The following is a 17986-nucleotide window of genomic DNA, read 5'->3' on the forward strand; positions in this document are numbered from 1 at the left end:
CTTCAAATCATCTTGTCCTTAGGTCATAAATTTCCATCCCTATTATGTAGGATTTTCATTGACTTCTTTAAGTGTCTAATGAACCAAAGGTTCCTTTAAGCCTGGTTCTTCATCTTTAGTCTCCCTGATGTGACCCAGTAGGGTGTCTGTCCTGGCACTGGACTCCCTTGTGTCTGAGAGATCATCAGCGGGTGGAGTTTCTTTCCTTGGAAGCCAGTAAGTGTCTTGAGTTATCAAGGCCTCTTTAGGTAATTTCACTACTGCCTGCCTCGACTCTGTGGGAATGGGCTCTCAGATCTTCTACAGTTATTACATTTGCTTCATTTTTGCTACCTAGAAATTCTCTATTCCTTGCTTTTGAGCCCATGTTATATAACATTTTGTTGTTCGGAACAATCTGAGAAATTCCCATGTCTGATTTGATTTGGGTTCTGATTAGACATTTTAATAGGTCTCCCACAACACAACCTCGACGTCAGCCTCCACCCTTCCTCTCTGCTTGCTGTCCTGAAGTTATAACATTATAATAAGTTGTTCTTTTTTTAACCAGGAGAAGAAATGGCACTGCCTTCCTGGTGGAGTCTAAAATTTGCTTGCAGAAGATACTCTTTTGTTCTGGAATTCACCACTTGACCCTCATGAAACAACCCCACCCTCCAACCCCCAGCGCCAGTCTTGGTGAGTATGGGAAAACAGCGAGGGAGCCCTAAAGAGATTTCCAACTCTGAGATGCGAATACCCTTTAGCAAAAGACGTTTGGAATTACTTAAATTGTGCCTCTGGGGACTGTTTACTCAGAACACCACCATGTCCTAATTTGGAGTCACATTATCCTATGTTCGAGGTTGGTGTGTTCTCAAAAAGTTATAGATAACACTCTGGGACCAGAGTTGTTTGCACAAGATTGGGGGCTGGGTTCAGGGGGGAAGAATGGAGAAAGCAATGTTCACTTTGTCAGATAAAGCGGAAGCTGCCTAGGGCAGCACATCCGGGCCCGGGAGCAGGTGTCTCTCCTAAGGTGCTGTTTCCACCTGACTTTTAGACTTCAGGGGAATTCCCCCATGGGTATCTTTTTGATATTCTATAATCAGTAATTCAGGGAAGAGGTCGATTCTGGGTCAGGCTTTAGACCTCAGAGGGGGAAAACAATTCTTGAGGCTGCCATGGGTGGGCTCACTTAGTCCTGGACTCTATTTAGGGACAGGCATCTGGAATCAGCCCAGCGGTGGGAGCAATAACAACCTTGAGGTAGGGTAGGGCTTGGGAAGGACTTCAAAGTCAGCTCTGGGCCTTGTGTTTCCAAGGCAGCCACCTCTGGGAGCAGTGATTAGCCATGCTGGGGTGGGAGCTATGTTTCAGGGAGCTGTGTTGTTTCTGGCTAAATTGCTGAGAAGTAGGGAAAAACCTGGCCCCTGCTCTGGGAGGAGGGAGTGGGAACTGATTGGCTCTGGTGGATAGGACCCAGAAGAGAGTAGGAATGGTGGGTGAGGCTGAGCAGGGGACAGGCCAGAGCTCAGGCTTCTTTGTATGGAACTAGTGCTTGTCTCCTGGACCATGGGCAGCTATGGAAAGATACTAAGAAAAAGGATGGTGTGATTGAACTTGCTCTATCCAAACGAAAAGTAACAGGTTCTCTAAGATTTGTAGATGGTCATGGGGAGCATTTACTGGTTTTGTCTGCCTGACACCGCTTCTGCCCTCCCTGTGTTGATAGAATCTTCCAGAAGGGATCTAGTTAATGTGCTTTAGGTGGGTCTGACTGCAGTCTTCCCCAGATCAGGGAGCAGACTCGCGCCCAAGCCAGGTTGATGGGGCCCCTGACCTGGCTATGGGAGCTGTTCGAGGACAGGACTGGGTTTCTAGTTTGAGTCAACTGGTCGGGCCTACCAACTCTTCCAACAGGCGGGTATGGGAAGACTATCTCTTTCTGATGGGGTCTCGAAATAGAATATGAATCCAGGGCTACTGATGACTAAGAAGGCTTCCTGCCACGTGAGGAGGAAATATTTGAGCGACGGTATGAGTCAGAGCCCTGAGGATGTAGTTTAGGGTACAGCTATGGATCACATAAGTGGAGACAGGCCACGGGAGAAGAGAACCTCAATGATGCTGGTAAAATGCTGGATTGAGCCTTTCTCCAGGCTGATTCAAGCCGCCCTTTACCATGAGCCAATAACATCATCCCTTACCTAAGCTACGTTGTCTCATTTCCTTCCTGCCTAGGTGAAAGTCCTCAGTAGCAGCTGTGGCCTCGCCTTCCTCTGTCCTTCTCCAGACTTTATGTCCCTGGTTCATCTTATATGTAAAATGGTTCCTAGAGCTTCTTCATTTAGGCCATTCTCCTCAGATGAAGGCGCCTATACTATCTTCCTGAGGACGCTTTCCTCAGCATGTAGTACAAGGAAGTACATGATGTGGAAGACTGATAACCCCGCAGTCTGTCTAACATTGGTAAGGCCTGCCGAAGGGCTTCTGTCATGATTTCTGTACACGTTCAAGTATCATACTTCTGTAGAGAACAAAACACTTAGAGTTGCACACAAAATTAAAACCGGAATGCCTAGCGGGACCATCCTCCCTTGTTGTGTATGAGAGAGAATAGAACAAGCCCTCAACCCCCTGCAGGGGGCACTAAGGGCAGCACCTGGGCCAGTCTCCGTTTCTAGGTGGGAAAAAAAGGAATGTATTCTTTGTCATAGTCAAAACGTTCCCAGAACTGCCCTGCGATACAGATGAAACCCTGCGATACAGATGAAACCACTCAGTCATCTTAACTGGCAGTTAATGAGCCAATCCATAATTTAAAAGTAGTTTTAACAAAGAGCAAGAGGAAGTGGGGAAACATGGAGCGCGTCTATTTATATCATATGGGAAGAGGGGTGTGTGTGTGTGTGTGTGTGTGTGTGTCTAACACAGAATGACAATCCCATTTCCTTCTCTACCTTGCAAAGGATCTTGGGTAACGTGAGCAGAGCAAAGGCCTTCCTAACAGACCCGAATTTAGAGGATGGACCTCCTCAAGGCCCCATGATGCCTGCAATGGACTTCCTGAGTCCCACTTCGTCTGTCTTCTTCCTGGCCAGTCAAGGAGTTGCACACAAAATTAAAACCGGAATGCCTAGCAGGACCATCCTGTCTTGTGTATGAGAGAAAATAGAGCAAGCCCTCAACCCACCAGAAGCCTAGGACTGTCCTGTAGTACCTTGGGGATTTGATTCCAACCCCATCTTCTCTGATATCATGCTTCTCTCTCCCACCTTCTGTCCCTCCCTCCTTTTCTTCCCCCTCCTTCCCTTTGCTCCTTCCTTCCTGGGACTGTTTTCACCTCTTTGTTTGTATCAAGACGATGTAAAGCATAGATCTCTTTTCATCGATTTCCTTCAACATAGCAAGTAGCAGAAGGCATATGGAACATATTTTTTCCACATAGAACTGGGGAAATTGTGTTGCATCTTAGCAGAAAAAAAATACCCATCAAATACCAACAATCTGTTGCATATAGGTCATGTCCCCATCTTCTTGCTGGCCATCTCAGCTCTTTGAGCCCCGGCCCCCAGCAGGTTTCTGTCTCCCCCACTACACACTCCCTCACCTCTCTGTGAGTCCTGCCCCAGCCTGCCTCTGGGCCATGTTCAGAAACCCACATAGTTCCAGCTTTGAAATTACTTTTTCCTTTAATGCAATCATCATTGTTATTAATCCTAACTCCTTCCCTGACCAGTGTCTGCAGGCATGGAGAGGTCAGTTGTCTCTTTGCTGTGAATTATTGTCAGACAAGGGACAGAAGCCCAGATTGGGGAGGACTTTCCCATCGCTTGAAGTGATCTTAGAGTGCAGCCAGCCTCTGCTCCTTGGAGAGCAGAATTAGCTGCATTACTGATGGCGGCTTAACTGGTACCTGTTTCTTGCTGCTCATGGTTGACTGTAGCCTGGAGATTGTTCCTCAGCCCAACCTGGCCAGATGACACATCCCCCCATCTGGCCCCATCACCTCACTTGTCAGCACACCCCTAAGCCCACTCTGCCTCTCTAGTTCAAGAGCTCTCTGGAGCAGCTCTGTTCTCACCTCCCAGTTCCTGCTGCCTCCCAGGCTGAAGGAGCAGCCATGGCCTTGAGCCATAAGGAAGCTGCTTTTCTCGCTCCTCCAGACCTCAGAGTCCTCCATTCACCTGGGTCAGTCTCTGAGACCACTCTGTGTGGCCAAGGGTATCCCAGTTAGCAATTCAGTCCCGTGGTCATCAGCCTCGGCATCTAGCGGAACAGCAGCTATTGGGAAGGTCTGCAGAAACATTCACTGGGTTTGCCCGGAGCTCTGTTATGTCCGGGTAAGGAGTTGGACTGGAGTTTGGACCGCCAGGTGGTGTAGCAATAGAAAGCTTGGTTTCTCTGCTTCTTTTACAGGTCCCTGACAAATGGGCTAGGCACCAGGAGCCCATTTAAATGGTGGACAGCCCTTCCCCAATCTAGGCCTTTGTCCCTTACCTGAAGAACAAGATAGTGGACTAGATGAGGCCCAGAGCTAACCCCAGTCCCAGGAATGAGATGATCTTATCCCTGACAGGAATTTACAAGGTACCTGGTGTGCTATGTATCCTGGGAGCACAAGAGGCTATCCTGAGCCTTCTTCTCCAGCTACTCTGGGGTCTGTTGCCCCAGGAACTTCAACATGCTGGAGTTTGAGAAACTGGAGAGACTACTGAAGCCAGGATGCAGCGAGTGAAGAAGAATTACTTAGGATAAGACTGAAGAGATGTGGAGAGAGGCCTCTAAGACCATTTTGAGGCATCGGTGTTTATTCTAAGTGTGATGGAAATCATGAGGAGGTTTTCATGGCTGAGAAAATCCTCTCATTCGTCCACCGACACAGCTTCAGGAACCTTCTCTCTTTGAAGTATTTCCCACTCACCACGGCTGCTCCAACTCCCAGAGGCCTTTGGGCCAACTTCTGCTTTCAGGGTCGACCGGCCAGGTCTGGCAGACAGGCACTTCCCTTCAGTTGGGTTTGCCTGGCTAGTGATTGGCATTCTTTGGGAAAAGAGGCAGAGATGGGATCCTGAGAGACAGAGAAAGGGGTAGAGTGGCAAATAAGAGCTTGGTGCAAGGGGTTTGAGGGGGACATTTGCTAAATGAAATGTAAATCCCTGTTCTGGTGACTGCCAAGAAGAGAGAGGTAGCTGATGAAGACCATATGTCCCTGAGTAAGTGACGAGGAGCCCTGCTCGGTGCATGCGTATGTGGAAGACGTTGCTGTTGGTCTCCCATGCAATGGAAAAATCTCCTATTTTAAAGCATACAGTGTTAAGAGGCACTCTGAGACAAACCACATTTCGCAATTAAGTAGTTTACAAGGTCAGTAAAGGAAGGAGAAAATAAACCAGCCAAAAAGGTCTTGCTCAACAAGAAAAAAAAAAAACTGTTTGAAAGTTCAATGCTATGGTCTCAAACTGTAACGGGGCTCTTTCTATAAGCTTGGTTTAAAGCAACAGCAAAAGCCCCACAGAGAAACTGCTGCAGGGATGGAGGGACAGCTGGAGCGGACAGAAGTGAGGCCTAAAGGAAGGTGCAGGGGCTGGGGGGCTCGCTGCTTTTGCAGAGCAAACAAGTTCGGTTCCCAGAAAAAACACCTGCTAAAAAAAATCCAGTTTCAGGGGACTCAGCTCTCTATGCTGACCTCCATGGGCACCTTCATCCATATCCATGTGCACCTTGTCTCATGCACGCACGTACACACACGCACACACACCACACATATACACACACACACACACACACACACGCTTAAAAAAGTAAAAATAAATCCTAAAATCTTTTTTAAACAAAAGTGACCAATGTACTTGAGTGGCTACTGCTCCTCCTGGTATTTTTAAGCAGTTGATTAAAAAAAAAAAGAAAACTATCAGTTTTAAAAACTGATTCTAGCCGGGTGGTGATGGCGTATGCCTTTAATCCCAGCACTCAGGAGGCAGAGGCAGGTGGATCTTTGTGAGTTCGAGGCCAGCCTGGTCTACAAGAGCTAGTTCCAGGACAGGCTCCAAAGCTACAGAGAAACTCTGTCTCGAAAAACAAAGCAAAACAAAACAAAACAGTTCTAAGTTAAAAAAAAAACTGGTTCTAAGTTGACCTTGAAACAAACTAAAACCTCTCTACTGTTCACCCTTAGTCTGAGAAAGAAAATTCTGATTTCTTCATCTAACATCTGAGTTCTGGCAGAGGGGATCTACTTGGAGTTTTCCATACCAGCTTCTGCCCTGCCTCCCTGTCTGCCACCTATCCTGTTTGCAGGCTGGACCTGTTGGGTGCCTTAGATACCTATTTCCCCTTGGGGTGCCAATCCTCCTAACTATAGAGAAAAACTGTTAGCTTTTTGTGGGGCGGGAGAGAATGGGGTGCTGGAGACTGAACCCAGGACCTCGTGCCTGCCAGGCAAGCCCTCTGACATGAGCTTTACCTTCAGTCCTTGTTAGCCATTTTTAAAAGAAGCCAGTTTCCAAATCCTATGTATTATATCATCCTTTCCACCTGCTCCATTTGATTCCATTTTCCTGTGAAATTCTGCACCTCGTCATCTATTTTCTTAACTGTATTAATCACAGCTATTTTAAAGTCTAGATCAGAAAAGCCCAAGATCTGGATCCCCCGTGGGGCGTTTCTATTATGGAGATGCTCTGGGCTCTGACTGATGTTACCTCTCATCACAGAGGATTTATTTTTGCCTTCCTGAAGGCCGTCAGGAAAGCGGAAGGTCACCCTAATCCAGTCTGGGATTGGGCTGCTATGATGCCGGCGGTCAGACTGTGGGGGCTGTTCTATTTCTGGCTCACCCTTCCTCCCACTGCCCAGCCTCTCTGGGGTACTAGGTGCAAGCCTGCTTCTTTGTTAAGGCCCTTCCTCTTAGGTGGGCTACCAAGTCCAAGAGTGTCTTCCAAGGCTCACGCAGCTGTTATCGATTCTTCTTCCCAGCTCCCCACCTCTTTATCACAGTCTTATGTGCACTTAGGAGGCTGCCTGAGCGCTGACTTAATTTCTTCCCGAGATCCTGGCCCTCAGATCTTCCTTGCCTTGTAGATTGTCCTTCACACTTGTTTCCCTACCTTAGAAGATGGCAGAATCCTCCCACTAACCCCCCACTTTCCGCTTGCTCTGTAGCTCGGCAACTCCTTGATCTCTAACTGCTCAAGAATGAACAGGACCGAGCGTCACCTCGGAATGCTTCCCCTGTGGACACTGACTCCTTCCGGTACTGACAACCTTCAAGTAGATGGCTCTGGATTTTCCTTCCAGTGGGAAAGCTGGCCTCTGATGGGCTTTCTGCCATTCCAGAAAGTACAGGTGAGCAGGAACCCTGTCTTTTCCACCCCGGGATCCCTCATCCCTTGCTGATCTCACCCACAGCTTCTAGTGCTCCCTAGGCCCAGACATTCCCTAATGTCTGTCTATAGCCTGGTGTTCTGTAATGGCCTAAATCCTAATGTCTCTTGTCACCGCCACACGTATCCGCCCCATAGACATCTCGAACAGCACATTTAAAATCTCGTTTTTCCACCCGACTCTTCAGTATTCCCTCCTTGCTTCTCTCAGGGTCAGAATCCTGAGGGTCGCACGCAGTTCATGCTCCCTCCCCTCCCGTATCCCATCCCTCTTGAGTTGTCATATGAAGTCACTAAGTCCCGTCCGACATCGGCATCCTTGTCCCTGCCATCCTGTGGCTTGCTCGATAGTCTCCTCACGCTTGTCCCCGGCCTTGTGGCCTTCTTCCAGCACATTCGCCAGCCACCCTCTGAGGAAGTGAGCCCTTGAAAACAGAAATGAGATTATGTCATTTCTCACCACGACTCCCTATGACAACTTCCCATTTGGCTTTTCACGGAAAGATCGGACAGCCATTGTGCCCCAGGTCATCTTCTGCCCTGCTCTCCTGGCTCTCGCTTGACTCTTGAGCTCTTCAACTCCACAGCCTTCTCTGTTCTTCTAGCACCTTGTTTAACTTGGAGGATCCTTCCTAGTGCTCCTCTCTTACCAGGGAGCACCACTTTCCCTCCCGTCTGCCTCTGCTGCTGTTCTCTCAGGTCTAGCTCAGTGTCCCCTCCTCAGAGAAGCCTCCCTAAGCCCTGAATGAGTTTCACAGCTATTGTGTTACCGCTGTTCAGCTCCCTGCTCAGGTGTGGTTCCATAGATAATTCAGTGATCATTGATGTAACTTTCCCTCACCAAAGGCTAATTTCTCAAGGCCAACAACTGGGTCTGACTTTGTCACCATTATCTCCAACAGTAGAAAAGTATCTGGGACACCTTAAAATGGTCAAGAATAATCTTATGAATCAATTAATACTAGGCAAGGACAAGTAGTTACTACCCGCCAAGCCATAGATACCTAGCAGAAGGGTAGTGAATACTCACCCAGTAGAAAGGGTAACTGGGAAGATTAAAGCTAACAAATATCAGAGAGGGAACTCAAAGGGAGCTAGCTCAATTGGGAACGGCTTCTGAGGTTGTCCTCTTGCCTACACCACACACACACACACACACACACACACACACACACACACACACACACACACAGCACGGGCAGTGAGGGGAGAGGAGAGGAATTCACTAGCTAAGACAGTCCTATTGTTGAGTGTGTAGCGTGGAACAGGAGCCCATAGCACAGAATTCCAGTCCCAGACCTGGTCCATATCATGACAAATAGCATTTTAATCATGCTGCATGTTTCACAGAGCATTACCATAGCAAGGATCTTTATTAGGCCGATTCTGTGACATCAAGCAAGCCACTTTTTGAGGTCTATGGGAAAGGAGAGAGCGGACTTCCAGGGCCAGCGGCCTGTTTGCCCCTGTGTCTTAGGCAAGTCCCACCTTGCACCTCAGCCTGCTTCTTCGTAAAGTGTAAGTCTGCAAAGGCTGATGGCTAAGGTTTGTCTATGACATTTCTAAATTAAAAGCTCAGACTGTTCCAATGAGAGAGCAAGTTTTTGGAGACCCCTCTCTTATTAAGTAGCTGCTCCCCACTTTCCTGGCTCTTCCTAGCATGGTGTCAAAATGAAAGCAAACTCTGATATATGACTTTTTTGTAGGTCTTTTGAGAGTTGATCCCAGAGCTGAGAGATGGGCAGGAGAGAGGACATCACTGTGTGACCACCCAGGTATGTCCAGATTCCCATCTCCACCTAACAGACCTCGGACCTCCACCAAGACCGGCTTAAAGTCATAGAACTGTCTCTACGAAGCTCCATCCCCACCAGCTGAAGGTCACCCAGAACCATTACCCTGAACTGCTTTCTACCCACAGACCATGGAGATTAATTAGTTTGCTGATTAAGAATGTATATATGTGCCTGTATATCTGTGCTCCGTGTGTGTGTGCGGTGGGGTCAGGTCCCCTGGAAACAGAGCTACAGACAACTATGTGTCGCCCTGTGGCTGCCAGCAATGGAACCCAGGTCCTCTGCAGAGCAGCGTTTCATCTCTCTAGCTCCTCAAGATTTCTTTTTTTAATAGAAGATTCCAGGGCAGAAATTGAAAACTGAAGATTTCGTGAGGCAACGCTCAGTCACTGGGGATGGCTTACGCTCACACGGACCTGTTCACGTGACAGTGCCCGAAACCAGGGTGTGACGTGGGGCACCGAGGCATCTGATGCAAGTTGGAAAAGGACAAGGTCACCCTTGTCCAGGGCCCAAAAACATTTCCTCTGTCCCCTGTCTCTAGCCTTTCATGCTCTTTGAATGCCAAGGATAGTCACCCTTTCTTTCCTGAGGAGGTTTTCGGTGTCCAGGGACATTGAAGACAGGGATGTCTGTTATCCAGGCTAAGAAAAGCATTAGGAAGTAAACAGCTGTGGTCCTTTGGGCAGGGCCTGAGTGACAGCAGGCTGGGTACTGGGACGGAATCCCTGCATCGGGCAAAGCAGTGGAAGTCTCTCTGGGTGGGAGACCCTCGCCAGCCTCTCTGGTGGCATGGTCCAGCTCCTGTCTTCATCTGTCCCTGGGTGTGTATACAATGTGTAGCAGGCTAGCGATGGACAGATGTCAACCTCTGTTGAGTCAGATGTCTCTCATGAACCCAGCACTCACAGATTGGCTAGACTAGCGGGCCAACAGCTCAGAAGAAGACGGCATGTCTTTATTTGTGACCCTCGCTGAGCTAGGCTGCATGTTCTTGACTATGCCTAGCCTTTCCCCCGCCCCCCCCCCCCCATGAACTTCTTAGATACTGGGGTTTAGAACTCAGATCCTTGCGTTTTCATGGCAGGTACTCTACTGAGTGAGCCATGTCCCCTATCCCCTTCATTTGCCTTTAAAAAATTGTCTACTTGCTTATTTGTCTCTCTACGTGTGTATGTGTGTGTATATCTGTGCGTGTGTGTGTGCACGCGTGCCTGTGTTTGCACATGCGTGATGTGTTGAAAGGCATGGGCTACTATGCCAATGTGGAGGTCGGAGGACAACTTTGTGTAGTTGGTTCTCTCCTTTTCCCTTTATGTGCGTTCTGAGGATTGAACTCATGTGCCCAGGCTTACACACGGCTTCCTTGCTGCTCAGCCATCTCACCAGCCCTTCATTTGCCTTTTTATAAACTCTAGTCTCTGCTTCCTTTAGCCTTCCTTTCTGATTGTCAAATGTCTGATTCATTTCTTAGAAAGTAAAGGAGGTGGGGACCCAAACATGGGTCACTTATTGCAGCTCCATACCCCTAGCTTTCTATTCCCCCCCACCCAGGCAATGTGAATGGGAAAGACTAATGGAAAATAGTGTCCTAGAGGAAGGTGAGTGGGGGACCATTAAAGATTAAATTCCAGGGTATTATCAGTTCACATTGCCCACACTTAGCCTTCTGGGTAATATGTGCAGTGTGCCGAGGCCTTGGGTTCCTTTCGCCCCTGGGAAAGCACTGTGGTGAACACTCTATATCAGGTGCTAGGCTGCTGAGTTCTCCGGGGCACCAGGAAACTTCTAGATCCCTGCACGATGCCATCAGACTGCAGAAGCCAGAGCCCTGCCTTGGGCACCAGTGGGTGGACTGAGCTCCTTTGCTGTGCACTGTGCTGGACCAGAGTTTAAGCAGATGACAGAGCCCGAGTCCTTATGTCTCTGCTGCGGGGAAGCAGGGGCTCCAACTCCAGATTCTGAGGGTTCTAGGAATGCTTCCAAGCATCCTGGTCTCCATCCTTGAGTATGTTTGTCCCCAAGACCAGCCTCTCTCCTGGATGGGTTCCCACAGGCCTGCTGCTTGCCAGGGAGGATCACTAGTAGGGAAGGGAGGCTGTGGGTGGAACCTCTTGGGTTAGATGACTGGGCGGAGAAAATAGATCTGAATTCTGTCATTTACACATTCTTTAATAATATTTACGGCGGCTTACTTACGTTCCAGGCATTGAGTTAGCACTTAAACACACCTTGTCATTTTTAAAATAACAGCTTTAAGGTATAATTGACGCACCATACAATTCGCTCCCATAAAGTATGTAACTTCACGTTTTTAGGCTATTCTCAGCTGTACCACCATTTAATTTTAGAACCTATTCATCTACCCATAAAGAGACTTGGTCCTCATTTGCAGCCAGTCACTCCGGGTCTCCCTGCCCCTTAGCCTCTCTAGACAACCAATCTACTTTCCTCCTGTACAGATTTGTCCACCCCAGATATTTTAAGCAGGGGGAGCCTTTTGTGATTGTTGTTAATGCATGCTGTTTTGTGAGACCATAGCTCAGCCTTCATAGTGCCAGGTAATATTCTACTCTATACGTACACACGGTTAATGGGCTTTGGGCTTGCCTTCCCTTCCGGCTATTGTGGACAATGCTGCAGAGACACGGTTATTTTTGTGTTTAAAGCAGCCATCCTGATGGGTGTGAAGAGGCGTCTCAGTGTCATTTTGATTTGCAAGACTACCCTGATGGTTAATGATGTGGAGGTGCTTTTCATGACCTGCCAAGACATTCACTTATCTGCTTGGGGAAATACCTATTCATGTCCTTGGCCCATTTTAAATTTAATTTATTTTTTAAGGCTTATTTTATTTTAAAGCGTGTGTGTGTGTGTGTGTGTGTGTGTGTGTGTGTGTGTGTGTGTGTATTTGTGTGTGTACATAAATGCAGGTGCCCATGGAATCCAGAAGAAGCAATTAAACCCCCTGAAAGCTGGGGTTGCAGGCAGTTCTGAGCCACCTAATGTGAGCACTGGGAACAGAACTGGACTCCTTTGCAAGAGCAGTAAATACCTGGTTGTTCTCTCAGCCCCAGCCCCAGCCCTCTTTTTTTTTTTTTTTTAAAGTTGTCTTATTTCTTCGTATTGTTAAGTTGTGAGACTCTTTTAAATAGCCTGGATACCAATCATTTTTCAATGACTGGAGGATTTGACAAGTCAAATAAAAATAAATTAAGTTCAGGAAGGGGCTGGAATTCTAAGAATCCATACAGTTCCAGGCAAGGTGTAGGAAACTTACCTCGGGCAGACCCTAGAAAGGCAGGATGTGGAGCTCTCCTTCCTGGAGACTCTTCCCTGCTCAATCACAGTTCTTCTGGAATTACTGTGGCACCACAGGAGTCCAGCAGCACCGTGGTCTGGGGGAGGGACACAGGTTGGCTCACACAGAGAAGGCAGAACCTCATGTGGGGAATTTTTCTTTTTCTTTCTTTCATTCTTTTCTTTTTAAATGCACAGTCTTTTGTGCCTTGGGCAAATGAGATGGTACATAGAAAAGCATTTTGGAATTGTAAAGGGATATGCAAATGTAAGGTGACATTCTTATTGCTACTATTGTTATTGGTGAGAACCAATAAAAGGCCTGTCTAGGATGAAGTCCCGGAGATGGGGGTGGGGAGTGGGTTAGGGACTGACAGGGTGGGGAGGGTGAAAGCTGAAGGAGATGGGAGGGTAGCAGGGCTGGCATACCTTGGTTTTGTGGGGGGGGGGGGAAGGAGGAGGGAAGGAGGGAGGGAGCGCATGAGCACACCCAGCACCTTGTAATTTCTGGTGTATTCCTCTACCACCTGTAAAATTATTCACTTAATATTCTTCTTTAAAAGGCTGCTATTTCTTTTCATTGAAGAGCTATGTTTACAAAGGCACCTTTATATACCAGCTGTAAATGACAAACCCGCATCATTTCAGAAGGGAAGGTACCCTATAAAAACAAATGTGAAAATCCGTACAGTGCTGTGCAGTTCTGGCTGGATTCCATGGCCTCCCGGGCCTGGAACACTGTCCTCATCTTCTCACCCCGGCTCAGTTCTGTTACTCAGACTTCTGTTCCAAGGCCTCTCCTTCGGAGGCTCTAGGGTGTCCAACAGCTCCAGCACCAGCCTTCAGCCTGTTCCTTGTTATCTGCCTCTTATCTCACCACAGCTTCTTGAGGGCTGTGGGTTCACATTCCTGGAGTGTGTCTAGGCAGGGTGTGGAGTGCCCCTGGTGTCTTCACCAGCCTCCTGACTTAGCTCTCTAGCGGCTTCTTCTCTGCTTTGCTTTGGTTGCTCTCTTTCAGCAGGGTCTGCAGAGTAAAAAGACACAATAGACTGGTGCCGAGCCGCTGCACGACGGGATGGAGAAGGGTGGCATCTCAAAGATCCCCAGGTTTCCCTGGTTGTCCCAGACCTGCAACAGAGCATTCCTTAACCTCGCCAACTCTGCAGTCCCTAAAGCAAGGGAGCAAGAGTCCCGTGAGGTGCTCTGAGCGTGACCCAAGCCAGCTTTGGCAGCTGCACCGGGAGTTAGAAGAGGTCAAGTTTGGATGGGGTTTAGTGACTGCCTGCCTGCTGAATGTCTACACCTCCTTCCAGGCTCAACTTTTAAAGCTATTTTGTTTTCCTTCCCTCAAACACTCAGTTTGGACCAGGCATTTTGGTTAAAAAGCAACAACAAAAAGAAGCTACACCTTTGTCGTTCTTTTTTATCCTTGAATTTTAGAAAGTAGGCACTTATAAGTCCCCATTTAGAGATGGAAACTGAGGCTTACAATAGTTTTATGATTTGCTCGAAGTGAGAAAACCCAGCCTTTAACATTTCAAAGTCCAGGTTCTAAACCACCGCATGTAATAGATAAATAGCTATGAAGTGTCACTATCTATAATCAGGCAAGTCTGGCCTACAGCTCAAAGGCTACATGTAATCCAAGGACCAGAAAGTTAAGAATTTACTTAAAACATTAGGGATGCTCTCTCTCTCTCTCTTTCTCTCTCTCCCTCTCTCTCTCCCCCCCCCTCTCTCTCTTTCTCCATCTTTTTCTCTCCCCCTCTCTCTTATAACTTGAGTGTTTTCAAACCTGAACTTCATAGATGTTATAATACCAAGGGGTTGTCTGTGCCTGTCTTCTTGCTGTATATTCATGCCCCTGTAATGTTACTTCTGGGGACACCGGCTTCCAACTCCAGGGACGTGCGTGTACCTGATGTATGTACATGGGGCCAGGCGTGTGCAGAGGGTGTGTGTATGGAGAGCAGGTATTTCTTCGAAGTTGTTTCTAACTCTACAAGTTGTTCCTCTCCAGAGCCCAGTGACATGGCTGGTGCTGGTGCTGGTGCCTGTTCAGTTACTGAAGGGACCAAGCTTAGGCTTCCTTCTGTCACCCTCTTCTGTGGGGGCCAAGATAAACCACAGTGTGCAGTTCCATTTCTAGAGAATTCTCCACCTCAGAGACCCAGGCTCCTCCCCGGACAGTTTGTGACCGAATGTGTTCTAAGCTGAAGGGATTCTCACAGGTACTATGGAGGTGGGTATACAGAATACCCTGGAGGATTTCAGGGGGACCCCAGAATTTTAGCGCCAATGGCAGTGCTGCTTATCTTCTCTGTTTTTCCCCCTGATCCACAGTCTCCCCTTTCTACCCAACTTTATGTCTCCCAGAAATATCATAGAGTGATTCTGGAGTGCTCCGTCCATTTGTCCTTGGCCAGAACCACAGCGGTTCTGGGGTAGGAGCCCTGACTTCTGCCCCAGCTTGGTCGAAGCCTTTGACTTCATCTTTGTGTAGGGTCCTTTCGTGTTGTCCAGATTTGAATGCTCCTTCTGTTCCCATGGGAACCGTCTGATGGTGTCGAGTACCCTTCTGTATCTGGAGGCCATTTCTGGAAGTCAAGATCTATGTTTTTCCATCTCAGTATCCCACACCCTGCATGGCACTCAAGATCCGGTTAGAACCCTCAGTGAGCACTCTCTACGTGTCAGTCATGGCCGCCTGCATCCACTCGGTAACGCCCACGGCAGTCCTGTGATTATTATCCCCTTGAAGAGGGAAGGGTACAAAGCAGGGCAGAGGTCGCGGAGCATGCCCCAGGTCACGCAGTGAGCACGTGGCAGGTCTGGGATTCCGTCCCAGGCATCGTGACGCCCTGAGTCAACAATCTTAAGACTGCTTTTGGCCTGCCTTCCCGTTTGTTGTTTTGGAGGTGATGTTTCTTCGCCAGGGCACCAAAAGAACCTGTTTGCCAACTCAGGGGCAGAAGGTGGAATGCTGGTCACCATGGCAACGGAATCAACGGACTGCACCAGCTGCTGAGCCCTTGGGGCGGAAGTTCTACTGCTGGCGAGGAGGAGGCTGGGTTGGCATGGGGCAGCAGTGTCTGAGGTACCAGATGCAGTGGGAGGACCTGGACGAGTACCAGGTGGGTAGTTAGGTCACAGATTTGGGGCAGAACTGGGGGCTTCCCGGGGCAGGCGGGACAAAGAGAAGAACTGTTGCTTGAAGCTCTGGAGCGTACCCAGGCTGGCAGTGATGTCTCTTGCCTCTGCTGAACTTGTGTCCATGTGGTTCAGACCAGCACTCTCAACCTCTTGTCCCCTGCCCCTGTCCTGGAGCCCAGGGGTTGGTTTGGTTCTGACTGAATCTCCCAGTCTGGGCGTGGCTACCACCACAGGCCTGCTCCTGTGGCCTGCAGTACCTTCCTTTCTTACAATACAAATAGTGAGGATTCCTCCTCCTCCTGAGGCTCCATGCTCTTCCAGGGCCCATGGTGGGACTGGATTGAGTGGCAGGTCACCTCTCTGATTTGTTGCAGGCTCTGACCTTCCTGACGAGAAATGAGATTCTGTGGTGAGTAGAAGCCCCGGGTCCTCCTTTCTCTTCTCTTAAGCCAGGTTTTTTTCTTGCTATGGCATGGCTCTGGCCTTGGGGTGTGAACCCCTGCTCAGAACCACAGAGCCCTGAGGCAGCATCTGGGATGGACAGGAAGTTGTGAGATTCCACTGGAGTAGAAGGACACACCAGACCTGGGCTGCAATGCTGATACTACCACCAAGGAAGTTCTTAGCAGCTGGGACTCCTTGGGACAATGAGGGAAATGAAGAAGGCTTAGAAAGTGTAGGGTGAGCTTACTCGGGCTGTTCACTGGCTCAGTGAACTTGGAAGCATCATGGACACTCAGTCTGCTCCCTGCCCCCTCTCCCTCTTGCCTGACCCCCAAGTCTCTTTCCAGGGCCTGCTCTGTGCCAGATACAATGACAGCAATATGTTCTCAAGCAGGACCCCTCCCTGCAGGAAAGCTCTTGGCCAAAGACCTCATGATTCGGAATGGAGATGTGACAAATGGCTTCACAGGGCATGGGTGGGATGGCCAGAGTAGATGTGTTTGGTTAGAACCAGGTGCTCAGCAAACCCATGTGGTGTGCAAACCTGTGAGGTGTGCAAACCCGTGTGGCATGCAAACCCATGTGTGTGCAAACCTGTATGGTGTGCAAACCTATGTGGCATGCAAATCCATGTGGCGTGCAAACCTATGTGGTAAAAAAAAAAACAAAACACCTGTGATGTGCAAACCTGTGTGATGTATAAACCTGTGTGGCATGCAAACCCGTGTGGTAAACAAACCTGTGGTGTACAAACCTGTGTGGCGTGCAAACCCATGTGGTGTACAAACCCGTGTGATGCGCAAACCTGTGTGGTGTGCAAACATGTATGGTGTGCAGACTTGTGTGGTGTATAAATGAGCTTTGCAGAAAACTCTCAGCGAAGATGAGAAAGAGGAGAGCTTTTAGACAATATCCTGGACACACACACCTCTTGACCTCACTGGTTCTTCCTGGACTTAACCTCCCTAAGCCCCACACCCAGCCAGAAGGCCACAAACATTAGACTGTCCAGGCACAACAGTAACTAAGTGACAAAGAACTAGGAGACCAGGGACAATCTTGAGGCTGTGTTATTTTCCTTTTAAAAATTACTATTTATTAGATTTTATCTCTATACTGAGAATCAAAGCTACGGTTTGATACGTGTAAGCCAAGGACTGGTGACTGTCACCCTCTGAACTCAACTTTTTTACGCAGAGAAAAAAAAGGCAGAACTCCAAACGAGGTGTAGCCCACCGCTCACCTAATCCCTGCTGATAGCATCTAAGAAGTGATGTAGGTATAAAAAACAAAACAAGATGAAATGAAACAACACTTCGATACGGCTAGAAAATTCAAATAGTGAGAAGCAAATGACTCCCTTCTCTCTCGTGGGCCTTTCCTCTTACCTCAGCTCCTGCTCACTGTCGGTTTAGCATCCAGACTCCCGCGAGAATTGTGCACGCACATCCCTCCATGAATCTCACCAGCTCACATCACTGCATCCGGTGCCCGTACCCTAGTCCTTTTGTTCTCTGTCCTCTTCGCCAGTTTTACATGAGGCATATCGAGCCACCCATCCTTCCTCAATGGCCCTGGGTCCTTCCCTTGCTTTGATGAACTGTAATTCAATACCAGATCCCGTTATGGATACTTAGTCTGTGGGGTGGTGATGGGGAGAGAAACTGGAAAGCACCCCTGTTTTCGCCCTTGACCACTTGCTCCCCCCTATTTTCCTTTGCTCTGTGCTAGTCTCCTGAGAATGAGGTCCTTGGAAGTGAGCCATCCTTCAGGGCCTCTTCTCATGTGAACGGACCACCCAGGACTTCGGGGGGCAGCTGGTTGCATCCTCTTTCCACCCTGCTCCCATCCCCATCAAAGGAGGTTATGACAACTTGAATGTAAATGCGCCAGCAGGCGCGTGTGTTTGAACGCTTCATCTCCCGC

The 17986-nt window shown here is 48.6% G+C and overlaps 1 protein-coding gene and 1 long non-coding RNA gene across 3 annotated transcripts in view; both read left to right on the forward strand.

Annotated features, from left to right (window-relative positions):
* The first annotated feature begins 547 nt into the window (after nucleotides 1-547).
* Nucleotides 548-12385, forward strand: LOC146894425 (uncharacterized). Its single transcript, XR_015002493.2, has 3 exons — nucleotides 548-678; nucleotides 7147-7329; nucleotides 9074-12385. It is a non-coding gene; the product is annotated as an uncharacterized LOC146894425 (long non-coding RNA).
* A 2923-nt stretch (nucleotides 12386-15308) lies between these two features.
* Nucleotides 15309-17986, forward strand: part of Cib4 (calcium and integrin binding family member 4) — a 62547-nt gene continuing 59869 nt past the window's right edge. The window contains exons 1-2 of one of the 2 annotated variants that reach the window (XM_085691209.2): nucleotides 15309-15597; nucleotides 15991-16025. In XM_085691209.2, coding sequence (XP_085547335.1) covers nucleotides 15385-15597; nucleotides 15991-16025 — 248 coding nt within the window. In that variant the 5' untranslated portion in view covers nucleotides 15309-15384. The remainder of the gene's footprint in view (nucleotides 15598-15990; nucleotides 16026-17986) is intronic. The other variant, XM_048436613.3, reaches the window with a different exon arrangement.

This window comes from Myodes glareolus, chromosome 6, assembly GCF_982192425.1.
Source record: "Myodes glareolus chromosome 6, mMyoGla1.1, whole genome shotgun sequence".
Lineage (NCBI taxonomy): Eukaryota > Metazoa > Chordata > Mammalia > Rodentia > Cricetidae > Myodes > Myodes glareolus.